We start from the raw sequence: 13114 nt of genomic DNA, 5'->3' as shown, positions 1-13114 counted from the left end.
TACGGTTTAGTTTTCCAAAACTCTGTACTGTTTTGAAATCGATTCTTAACTCAAACTAAGCTAGGTCGCTTCCTCGAAGAGACTGACACATGATGGATGCCATCGAAAGATAAGAAGCAATGGCTTTATGGCTAAGCTTTTAATTGAAAAAACCAGGCAGTGGTTTATCTCACATCTTAGCCATCCAAAGTATTGTAACCCGCCTCACCACAGATAAACCAGGCTTGAGAATTTTAGACACTGCTTTGCCAAGCATGAGCACGATGGGATACCTATTGTTCTTGATTGGAAATACAAATTCCACCACAAGTGTATCAGGTTTTAATCCATAATCTATGTGAATTTGTCAGCGTTTCGAAAACATTTTGAGACATGATAATTCTTCTCAGCATTGGTTAATATGCATGCCAAATATAATACTTTGCTATGCTCTATGCACAAAGGTAGGCTTACAAACAGCAGAGCAAGGATAAGACGTAAACTATTGCTTCTATTGCTTCAACTTCATTTTTACATGCACATTTAGCCCTAGTCGTTATTTTTCCTTTTCACTGCAAATTTTGCAGGCAGTTGAGTTTCAAACATTCTTGCACATCAGTACACCAAACAGTTGAAACAGTGCCAAAAAGAAAGATAACCAGAATATCAACTGAAAATTTTTCATTTATTCTTTAACTAATTAGTTAATTTCTAGCAGCAGAAAAATAAATACTCTTCCAGTATTTAAAAATGACTGGAGATTCTCAGGGACCAGTAGACAGCATGTCCCAGTAAAAATAGCGACTGTTCGAATCCATCATTTTCCAAAACAAAACATAACAAGATGATTGAGTAAAATTACATTTCAGATTTACTGTTCATTTTTCCATCGTTAAAACCAAAGCAGCCAATTTGTAGTAGATCCCAGGTCATTGATTACCTTTTATCAAAGTTCATCTTTGTCACTAGAGATCTTGATAACAATTTTTCCAGTGTTCGAAGAACTCTCCATGACACGATGAGCTTCAGCAATGTCATTGAATTCATATACTGAATCAATGACTGGTTTTAATTGGCCATTCTCAAAGTAGGGCAGCACATTTTCACTGAATGAATCAATCAGCTCCTTTTTATACTAGAAAAATAAGGCAAAGAATAGGTAACAATATAAAATAAATATAATATAATATAAAATATAATATAATATAATATAAAATGTGTAAGAAGAAAAATAACAAGGCACCTGTATTTATGTACTCAAATAAATGCCATCTGTGCATTTTTTAAAAAGTTTCTCAACCATTTATTTAAAGCACAGCATTTAAAAACTGATTGTAAAAAATGAAAAAATCTTGAAAGCTAAATTTTTTTTTTTTACATTATTGATTGGTTAAATCATTTCAAGACAATTCCCTGAAATATTAATTGATTATTTTTTCAGTTGAAAGTCTTTCTGTTATTTCTGCTAACTTCATCTGCCCACTGCATTTATTTCAAACTAGGAATATTATCTTGGTGCTTATTTGTGACAGGTTTTGATCAAAGGTCCAATATAAATTTAAGTAAATAAGTAGGATTTGAGTAAAACTCTATTACACTTTCACACATTAAAAAGTACATAACTCGCCAAGCACTTACTGAATTGCTAATTTGCTATTCACTGAGGCAGTTGAATTTTGAAGCAGTTGAAGCAAGATAATTTACTTTCATATTGTTGTAACTTAAAGCTATTTAAGCTCTATTCAAAGGAAATTAATACCCATTTTTAGCATTTTACTAATTTTAGAATGTTGAAATAGAGACAAAAATATAATTTAACCTGATGGGGCCTTGTTCTGAGAGTTGTTGCCAGTAACTGTGCTCTCTTTGACATCAAGTATCTAAACAAATCACCCTCTATTTTCATTCCACCAAGAAGTCCATAAAGCACCCATCGTCCATCCACAGCCAACAGTTTGGCATTTTTCTCCCAAAATGATGCACCAACTGGGTCCAAAATGACATCTATACCTTTTCCTAGAATAAGATGATCAGAAACTTGACTTTGTTTTGATAGCTGGAATGCTTTCAAAGACAAGTCTTGACTAATGCCCTGCTGATACTAAAAAGCAAAAGTTGAGTCTCAGTCACTGCAAGCCAAGGTTTGTCAATATAGTGTAATCAAAACTAACTCAAAGTAGTCATATGGAAGTCATTCATGCTTTGCTAAAAGGTTTGTTCAAAATGCATTGAATCAAATGCATTTGATTGGGTTGCTTGTCATTAGAATATCAGAAGATACAACAAATAAGAAGCTCCTCATACCATTTGTTTCACTTTGAAAAGCTTCTTGGAAGTCCTCTTCTTTATAATTGGCAGTGTGATCTGCACCAAGACTTTTAGCAAAATCAAGCTTTGCTTTAGAGCCAGCAGTAATAAAAGATTTAGCTCCTGCTAATTTTGCAAGCTGGATGGCAGCTGTTCCAACACCACTTCCTCCAGCATGAATTAAGACAGATTCATCTTTCTGAATTCGTCCAAGAAAGTGAAGAAGCTGGTAAGCAGTCAGCCAAACTTCTGGAATGGAAGCAGCCTCAAGCAAACTTAAGCTACCGGGGACTTTCATGACATATGATTCTGATACTGAAACATACTCAGCATAACCACCACCTGGTAAAATATAGGACAAATTGGATAAAAATAGATATTTTTGAAAAAATAAATTCTGTGAAAATGGTGTTTGTGTATTTTGTCATTCACTCATTCATTCATTCATTCATTCATTCATTCATTCATTCATTCATTCATTCATTCATTCATTCATTCACTCATTCATTCATTCATTCATTCATTCACTCATTCATTCATTCATTCATTCATTCATTCATTCATTCATTCATTCATTCATTCATTCATTTGTTCATTCATTCATTCATTCATTCATTCATTCATTCATTCATTCATTCATTCATTCATTCATTCAGGCATTCATTCAGGCATTCGTTCATATTCAAAAACATAAATTTACACAAAATTTTACTAATTTTATCAAAGGGATATAAGATTACTACATATATGTGTTGAGATGTGACTTATATTTACCTATGTATGAACATGAACATTTACCATGATGAAACATTATCTTTTCAGTGGTGCCTAGTTCTCTGCAGCGCACCACGTTTTTAGTTAGTTCAATTGGCAAGATGGCGGATGTTGTTATGTTAACATTTGTTTATGTTGAATGCGTTATGTTACCAATAATCCAATGAGTTTTCTCAAAGTTTTACCTCCATCATGAGTACAGATTTAACAAAATGTTATTTGGATAAAGGACATTTATATGAATCACTATGTTGTCTAGGACACTTCTTTTTAAACCTTTGTTAACGATTCCAACTGGTTACAAGCCCTCCATTTAATAAAAGAACATGGCATAAAACTAGAGGACTTTAGCTGAAAACTATGCAAGCATAAGTAGAAACAAAATTAGTTAAGCAGAACATACCAGCTAACAATGCCATTACTTTGTCACCAATTCTGAAATGACAAAATATATTCCATTCAAAGACTTTGATAAACAAGTCACTACCCTGACTTTACAATGTTTAGATATATGCGGTAGTGTTTTAAATGATTGTGGTAGTGTTTGTGTGACTGAAGTAGGCTTGAGAAAACTGACAATGTTGTTCAAAAACAAGACCAGACACTCACAAGAAAGGGATTCTTTGGAAAGACTGATGGCACCACAAATGAGTTCAAGAACATCAATCCCATATAGGAAAGTATTCTAGGAATGCACCCGAGATCATAAAAAGTACATAAATTTTGGTGCATGCAGCTTGGAATGTTTGTGTGTTTTTCATGAGGGCACTTTAGGTTAGGGGGTAATTTAAGTTACAATAGTTGGACCTAAACTGTTATCAGCAGACTGTTGGACCTAAACTGATATCAGCAAACATGTTTAATTGTTTTCCTTAGTAAATAGATTACACAGTACAGATGGTTCATAACAAAGCTAAAAACACAATTTTTCATACTTATTCATACTAAAAAAATTTATACTGCCTGCATTTTAAAAGAATCTGACCTAACATTTACACCACACAATCGTTGAAGAGCGAATGTTACATCCAAGTTCTTATAAAAAAGTGTTGCACTTTTCAGTTGAACACCATCACCTATGTGCCTAACTTTGTTAGCATCTTGTCTCATATACTTGAGTGGGATCCAGACTGCATAGTGTGGTAGTTTCCAATGAGATCTTGGTTGTGCAAGAGCAAGATTTCAAGTGTGCAAGTATACAATATAAGTGTGCACCTCAATTGTGAACTTTAATGAGCTCAACTATGTCAGAGCATATTCAGAGGATATCAAATAGATAGCATATGAAAATGCAGATCAGGAAATTAACATGATTGATAGTTTTTTGGAATCTATCGAACAAATGCAAGATTATGCTTTCTTGAGGAAACTAAATTCTTCATTTGCCCTAAGAAATAGGACAAATCCATGCCTTGCCCAAATGCCCAAAGGTGTGCAGAGACACTTAAGACATGCTCAGGTGCACACTTGCCATTCTTGTGACATGGGTGTGTCCTAATGCTTAAGGCAAAGAAAGACTGTAAAAGCTCTATTAAGCCCCCTCTCTATTAAAAAGTTTAACAGCTGGAGGGCAGAGATTGCGCCTGGACAGAGGAGGGAGAAAGATTACGGACAATGGAATAGAAGAGACTTTGCTCGAATGAATCTCAGATAGACAAGGGAATGGTTTGTGTGTTTCTCATAAGCTTATCAAAGCTAAGGCAAAAAAATTGCAGGAGGAAAATCAGTCCATAGATATAGACAGTAAGATGCTTTTGTACAGTGATGGCTGGGTGCAAAAGTTTATGAATAGGAATTGTCCTTCCATCAGAAAACGCACAACTGAGGCTCAGAAAAACCCAAATCAATTGGCTGACAAGCTTTGTGCTTGTATCCTGAAAGTTCGCCGGTTGCGCAGAAGGATTAACTACAAGCTAAAAAACATCTTTGTTATGGATGAAACAGCCATCTAAAGCGACATGAAGTCCAATACTCCTATTAAGAAACATGGTGCCCATTGGGTCAACGTGAAAACCACCGGTCATGAGAAAGCAAAGATAACTGTCTGCTTAACTGCAACTGCAGATGAAGCAAAATAGAGGCCATTTTTCATCTTTAAGGGAGCCAAAAAAGAAGCGAAAGCTTTGAATGAAGAGATCTGCTCAAGGTGCATCATGGCTACATCTACATCTGGATGGATGAATGATGAGTTGACAGAGAAGTATTGCAAAGAAGTTCTTGGGACATTCACATTTGGGGCTTGAAGGCTACTTGCTTGGGATGCGTTTTGTTGCCAACTGTCACCTCAAATCAGAGCGTTACTTAATCAAGGTCGCATTGACCCAATAATTGTTCCAGAAGGTTGCACAAAATTTATTCAGGCACCTGATGTCAGCTGGAACAAGCCAATGAAGGACCATTTAAGGGAAATATATGACAAGTGGCTTGCAGAGGAAGATCATCAACTCACTGCTCGGGAAAATATGAGGGCCTCTTCAAGGAAGCAAATGGTTAAAGGAATCAAGAGGCCTGGAGAAAACTACCAGAGGAGCTTATTCAGAAGAGCTTTAAAATTTGAGCTTTGAGTGGAGCACTCAACGGATCTGAAGATGAACAGATCATGTCAATAAAAATGGCCCTTGTAAAGATTTACTAGCTTGTCTTCAAGGCCTAGAGGAAAGGGACATTGATCCCTTCGAGGCAATACCAGATGATGATGTTTTGCAAGAAGATGTTGCTGATTTGATTATTGATTGCTAACATGCAAATGAGCCCGCAACAATGGATCCACAGGGGCCGTCACTGATCCCCCTCCCCTGCCCGAAAAGCAGGGCAGATTTCCTCAGATAAGGTATTTTGCGGATTTCAATCAAAGGTAGATGATTGATCTACCGGAATGAGTGTAGTACGTTTTTTTTGTGCTTCAGTTCTCGAGATCTTTTGCCTTTTCTCAGGCGGAAATGTTGTTTTCATAGACAAAAGACTTAAAACTTTATTGAATTCCGTGATTTAACAATTAGATTTCAGCCACTGTTTTGTTATACATTTTCGCTTTTAGATAAAAACCAGAAAAGTACAGGAAATTAAAAATCATTTTTGCATCCTCAATCTTGATTTTTGAAACAAGTTCCCCCTCTTCAATAAGCCCCCTCTCTATTAAGCCCCCTCCCCAGGGCTTAATAGAGCTTTTGCAAGAATTGTTTTTCCTCAAGTTCGGCATTGGTTTAATAGGTGAAATTAAATAACAATCATGTTTATTTTCTTATCTTCGTTGATATCTTTTGGCTTTAGCATAGTTGTTGACGATATATACACAATTGACATGCACACCTATACAAAAGTGCACACTTATACAAAAGTGCACACTTAAACAAAAGTGCACACTTATACAATAGTGCACACCTATACAAAAGTGCACACTTAAACAAAAGTGCACACCTATACAAAAGTGCACACTTTCACACTTGAAAATTTGCTCCTGCACACTCAAGCTTGTTGGAAACTGCCATACTCTTCTGGGTCTGGAGTGGAAGGGGGATGCCATTTCTATCAAAGCACTGTTACCTTAACTTCTTGCGCACATTTTTCCCAAGAAACTCAACAACTCCGCTTGTTTCAAGTCCCATTATTTCTGATTCACCTTTAGGTGGCGGATATTTTCCCATTCTTTGCAATATATCTGCTCTGTTCAAAGCAGTTGCATGTACTTTTATCAGCACGTCATCGTCCTTTACTGTGGGCTTTGGAGCATCACCAATTTTCATATTTTCAGGTCCTCCTGGACCATCTAAAATTACTGCTTTCATTGCTGATGAAAATGTACGCGTAGTCGCCAAAAAGAAAATGTATGGCAAGTAAAGTTCTCTAGAAAACGCCCTCATGCCACAGCAGGAAGCCATAATACCGCCTTGGCCTCATTTTCCTTGCGTGTCTCGCTTTGGGGTAAAAATAAAAATGGCCGAAGGACTCATCCTGCACAGGGAATGAAGTCATGGCCAGTGATGCAAGTGATGGCATTCGTCTACACTCGTTTAAAGATGTGAACAACTTCACTAAGATACCGCAAGAAGCAATATTAGGCAACAGCAGAAGTGTTGCAGAGTTTGAAAAATTGAATCGAATCGGCGAAGGGACATATGGAGTTGTGTATCGCGCAAGAGACACAGTCAGTGGAGAAATTGTTGCTTTGAAAAAAGTAAGAATGGACAAAGAGAAAGATGGTCTACCTATTAGTAGTCTTCGAGAAATAAACTTGTTGCTACAGATATCAGACGTGAATGTCGTAAAATTATTTGAGATTGCAGTTGGTCGGAAATTAGATAATGTTTTTCTCGTAATGGAATATTGCCATCAAGATCTGGCTAGTCTCCTTGACAATATGACAACACCATTTTCAGAATCACAGATTAAATGTTTGATGCTGCAGCTACTGAAAGGTGTAGAACATTTGCACTTTACATATATAATCCACAGAGACCTGAAGGTGTCAAATTTGCTCCTGACTAACAAAGGAATTTTAAAAATTGGTAAGTACACGCTTTTTTTTTTATAAGGAACCTAGCTCGGGCCTAGTTCTTTAAATTCCTTATTTTGAGACCTGTTTTGACCACTTTGTAGTTCTAAAAGTTCCTTAATAGTTCCTTAATTTTAAGTTGGCATTTAGTGGACAATAATTAGTACAGACGCAAGAAAAACAATCAAATTCAGCGTTTTGCTATAAACTTAAGAAAAGATAACAAGTTAAAACACAAAGAAGCTTCATATAATATAAAATTAATAATAATAGTCATTAAAGAAGTTGCATATCCACTCCATTGATGTCGTCTGACACAATGTAGTCTTCAGTACCGTCTTCGAAAAGAACTCTAAACTTTTCTTACGCTGAATTCTCCTCAACTTGATTTTGTACTTCCTGATAAAGTTGAAGACTGCAGATTTCGGGATAGCTTTAATATCTGATTGGGCACTTTGGTCGAATTCGGGGTTAATCTTCCTAGCATTTGCGTACAGCCATGCAAAAGATATTCGCATCCCCTTTGATCTTGCTTGTAGGAACTTTTCGTGAAGCATCACGAAAACTTGCTTATGCCTTGTGCTGGGTCTGATCTTTTTCATCATTTTCCTGTGGCTATCGGCGGCTGCATCAGTAATTTTCTTCTCATTTTTAACCCAGGTCGATACCATCGATTTAGAGATGTTGTATTTGAATGCAACGTCATTCTTTTGGTTTTTCTTTGCTTCCTCGATAACTTTTAGCTTAAATTCGGTGTCATAAGATAGTCTGTTCTTCTTCTCTCGATGGTGCTGACTGCTTTCTCCTGCTTCTGACGCTCTAGCACTTTTCTCTATCTCTTGACATTCCTCTACAGTTTCTTCGATGTTCTCATCCACATCAATAGCAGTTGGTTCTTTTTGTGGCTCAACAGCCTCGGCGCTACTTTCCAAGATCAATGGAATTTCATCGATTTTTTTAGTTGGTTGTTCTTTTTCTCTCTCACTGTCTTTTTTCGAAGTGCACCAAGACACGTGCATCGTAAGGCCAGACTTACTTTTGAAATGCTTGTTGCATGTGTCACAACGATACAAACTTACATCATCATCCTCAACAAACGAACGACCAGGGACTTCTTGTAACTCATTTCGATGAGGTATCTTTTTAGAAAAACCGAACTTGAACAACGTTGACTGCTTTTTCTTATCTCCCATATTGCAACTACTGTAATACTCAGCCACACACACAGAATAAGAATTCTATTTTGTTGTGACTAACCTATTTGACTAAAACTAAAACACCTAAAGTGTGAATTCACAACAAAGCACAGCTGCATGTGAGGTGAGTTAAAACGGAAATTTCTCATGTTGATTCTTGGCCCCATGAGCATGGCCGGTTTTACTGAAAATCAATGGAACCGGCTTCCTAATTGTAAATTGTGCGGAAATATAAATATATTCAAAATTAAAAAGTTCCTTAGGGATTTGGCCTTTAGTAGTAAAAGTTCCTTAAGTTTTTTGACCTTCTACATGTAGGTTCCTTATAAACGGTTCCTTATAAAAAAAAAAGCGTGTAACACCTAAACTGGAAACTTCTATATTGCCTGCACACTCGAATTTTTATCCACACACTTTTGCATGTTGGCTGCAAAACGTCTCAGTGTAATAACATTTTACATTATTAACATACAAATTTCTTAAAAGTGTGTGATTTCAAATGCACAGTCACAAATTTTCAAAATTCAGTTCAGTTCAGTTCAGTTCAGTATTATTTTAAATTCCACTGGATACATACACTTGTTACAAATTAGAAATAATCGAAGCTTTAAAGTATAAACAATGTAAAAGGAAGTTAAATAATATAAACGTAACATAACAAATACAGAGTAGTGGAGAAACAAGCTAGTATTGTAAACAGGGAATTATTTAAAGGAGGAAACTTTCTCAGTAGTTTATAAACTAATCGAGGAGAAAGCACCCCCTAGTAAATTAGATGCGTTCTGCTTATTTTTTTAGTTCTAAATGTAAAAGAATCATCTGTAAGTTGCTATCAGTCATCCACAGAAAAATATCATCTATTTATAGACTAAGTTTAAAAACCATCATTGACTACTATGTTGTTTTGTAAAAATATTTTAAGATTGTTTTTAAAAGAATATTTTGAAGGAGAATTTCTAATTTCTACTGGTAGGTCATTCCACATTTTTGCCCCCATATATCGAATAGACTTCAGGCCATACCGAAAACTGTTCCTATGAGTCAAAAACAAATTACCGCGATTAGATTGCCTAGTAGAGTGTTGGTGAATATTTGCATTGAAAGAGAAGTAATCATGAAAGCAAGAGGGATTTTTCTTGTTTATAGATTCATACACAAATGTTAATAGTCTTAGCTGAAAAATGTCTTGAAGTCTGAGAAGTTTAAACTTTTTAAAAATGGGAAGAGAGGGAGAACGAAAGGATTGATGAGAAATAGCTCTGACAGCCTTTTTTTGCAGCTTGAATATTGGCTCCAGGTATGAGTCATATGTTTGTCCCCAGACAGTGATGCCATATTGTAGAAATGACATGAATAAAGCATTGTAGATACATATCAGTGATTCAGATGTAAGAAGATTTCGAATTCTGAAGAGAATGCCACACGTTCTTGCCAATTTTTTGGAAAGTTCACCGAGATGATACTTCCAGCTTAGGTTTTCATCAAGCAAAAGACCTAGAAACTTAACATATTTGACTCTGGTGATGTGTTTTTTCCCTATTTTAATTACAGTGTCTGGAGGTATTGACAATGAAGTAGAATGGAAGATAACATAATTAGTTTTGTCTATGTTCAATGATAGCTTATTGGCATCAAGCCATCTTTTTACGAATTTAAGCTCAATATTAACTGTTTTAACAAGTTTATCAAGAGTTTCCGTATCATAGTAAATGTTGGTGTCATCGGCAAAGAGATAAAATTTCAATTTTCTTGAAACATTAGGCAAGTCATTAATGAAAATTAGAAAGAGAAGAGGTCCAAGTACAGATCCCTGAGGTACACCACAAGTAACATTCATACAATCAGAGTTGGTTCCATTATTTGAAACATATTGGGTTCTATCTGATAGATATGAATCAAACCATCTAAGGGCATTTCCTCTGATACCATAGCATTCAAGTTTAGAGAGCAAAATATTGTGATTAACCGTATCGAAGGCTTTTTGTAAATCGATAAATATATCACAGCCATATTTTTTATTGTCAAGAGTTGACCTCACGACTTCAGTCATACTAATAAGCGTATGTTCAACTGAATGATTTTCCTGGAATCCAAATTGCAAGGGATATATTATTTTGTGGTAGATGAGAAAGGAGTAAAGTCTTCTGTACATTAATCGCTCATACAACTTACTGAATAGAGGTAATAGAGAGATAGGTCTGTAATTAGAGGCTATTTCAGGATCATCTTTTTTGTAAAGGGAGATCACTTTAGCCAGCTTGAGTTTAGAGGGAAAGATACCTTCAAGAAAAGATTGATTGACCAGTTTGGCTAGAGCTTCAGAGATGTGAGGGCCTAGAATTTTCAATAAGTCAATTGGAATACTGTGTGGTCCTACAGATTTTGATGGGTCAAGGTTTAGAATTATTTCCTCTACTTCTATGTAGGTCACAGGAGAAAGAAATATTGAATTTTGATTTGTATTAGTAATATAGTCTAGAGGCGATTTTGGTGTTCTTGGCATGTTTCTGGTAATATTGTCTGCAATTTTTACAAAAAAGTTATTTAGAATATTAGACACTTTAACTGGGTCAGACGTTGTATTTCCGTTTTCGTCTTTAATTTTATTTATGCTAGAAGCAGTAAAGGCTTTATTGGAAATAATTGAACTTGATCTTAATAAAATGAACTTGTCTGTGCAAGAAACAACGTTTCCAGTCAGGAGTAACACTAGATTTGATTTACAGAAAATTTTGGTTGCCTCAAGAATCACCTGAGGCTTGACTGAAAACTCCTAGACTAAAGCTTAAGGAAGTCCCAGTCTGCAGAGTATGACAACTGCCCACGCAATATTCTTATTGCACACAAAATTTACTAAGTGCATTCAAAGAAATTTGCAATGAAAAGTAAAGAGGTTTGATTGGGGAAAATATGGCATGAATGAGTTTTGCATCGCTATATCTTGTCGAGAAATGCCATACTATGCAGACTGCGAGGAAGTCCATTATGTGGTCAATTCTGCTGTTTCTCTGGTCAAAGGGCTGGGGGCTAAGCAAAAATTCTTATGGCAAGACCCTAGAAATTGGGAGAGGTTGCTTGGTTTTTTACAAACTACTTGGCAGGCCTTTCAGATGCTTTAATCACTCAATCTAAATACTTTTTTATATCCTATTTTTGTTTGTTATATATATAAAAGGCACAATTTATGAAAAAATTAATTTTCGGTCCTGCAAAATTTGTAGATGGCACAAAAAAGTTGGAATCAATGCTTGGACTTTTAAAATTTAGTTATGGTGAGGCTGAAGTATAATTAGCTATTGTGATGTATGGCAAAAACCTCAATGGGTGGGGAAACCTGTTTTTCTGGATTGCATATTTGTGTGGTAAAAGGGCCAGCTTGTGTTTCAGTTGACCCTTTAAGTTGGGAGTACAGGGGGAGCAGGCAGGGATCCTTAAAGTCTTCCATTGACAGCACTTGAAAGCTTGCAAGTCCTCTTGAAAGCTGTCAGCATTTAAAATCTACTCATTTCGAAAAACTTAGCAGTTGATACTGTGCTAGAACACCATTCAAACATGGTTTCACAAATTTAATTTTTTTTTGAAAGAGGCTTGTTTCACAGTTTGTATCATGATATTTACTGCACCATATTTATTTGATTTCAGCTGATTTTGGACTAGCTAGAAAATTTGGCTACCCTTCTAAACAGATGACTCCAGTTGTTGTAACACTATGGTACCGTGCACCTGAGCTCCTTCTTGGTTCCAGAATCCAGACACCTGCAATAGACATGTGGGCTGTTGGCTGTATATTTGGTGAGCTTTTGTCACACAAGCCTTTGCTTCCTGGAAAGTCAGAACTTAATCAGCTCCAATTGATCATTGATTTGCTTGGAACGCCAAATGATAAAATATGGCCAGGATTTTCAGAGTTACCAGGCCCTAAAAACTTCACTTTCAAGCATCAGCCATACAATAATCTAAGGCATAAATTTACTTGGCTGTCTGACCCTGGAATTACACTCCTTCAGCAGATGTTCACTTACGACCCAAAGAGAAGAATACCTGCAAAAACATCAATGAAAAGCTCCTACTTCAAAGAAAAGCCCTTGCCGGTAGATCCTGGCTTGATGCCCACATTCCCTGAACATAGAAACTTTAAGGAACTTCAGACTGATTTTGCAAGTCTTCAAAAAACCAAGACTATCAGTGTGAAACGCCGTAACGAAGAAACAACTGCAAGTTTTATTGGAAGTGAAGAGATACAAAGCCTTCTCAAAAAACGAAGATAGTACTATTTGGCAAGATGCAATAGACGTTGTTAATTGTTGTTATAATTCTAAGTTTTTTAAATCAAATAATCACAAAAACGAAGAATTCGATTATTAGA

General features: G+C 35.9%; 2 protein-coding genes across 2 annotated transcripts; one reads left to right on the top strand and one right to left on the bottom strand.

Annotated features, from left to right (window-relative positions):
• Window positions 1-645: 645 nt before the first annotated feature.
• LOC135685514 (quinone oxidoreductase PIG3) lies at window positions 646-6962 on the bottom strand. Its single transcript, XM_065201484.2, has 5 exons — window positions 6604-6962; window positions 3464-3495; window positions 2284-2628; window positions 1799-1995; window positions 646-1114 (listed from the first exon to the last, which is right to left on the bottom strand). Exons 1-5 carry the CDS (start codon window positions 6936-6938, stop codon window positions 926-928), a joined length of 1098 nt encoding a protein of 365 aa, XP_065057556.2. The 5' UTR covers window positions 6939-6962; the 3' UTR covers window positions 646-925.
• A 5-nt stretch (window positions 6963-6967) lies between these two features.
• Window positions 6968-13094, top strand: LOC135685513 (cyclin-dependent kinase 10). Its single transcript, XM_065201483.2, has 2 exons — window positions 6968-7565; window positions 12391-13094. The coding sequence occupies exons 1-2, from the start codon at window positions 7031-7033 to the stop codon at window positions 13014-13016; spliced, it is 1161 nt and encodes a 386-aa protein (XP_065057555.2). The 5' UTR covers window positions 6968-7030; the 3' UTR covers window positions 13017-13094.
• The last annotated feature ends 20 nt before the right edge of the window (window positions 13095-13114 follow it).

Source organism: Rhopilema esculentum, chromosome 15, assembly GCF_057945365.1.
Source record: "Rhopilema esculentum isolate cy_ngs chromosome 15, ASM5794536v1, whole genome shotgun sequence".
Taxonomy (NCBI): domain Eukaryota; kingdom Metazoa; phylum Cnidaria; class Scyphozoa; order Rhizostomeae; family Rhizostomatidae; genus Rhopilema; species Rhopilema esculentum.
Note: the sequence above shows the minus strand (reverse complement) of the source record. Positions and strands in the feature narration are given on the sequence as shown.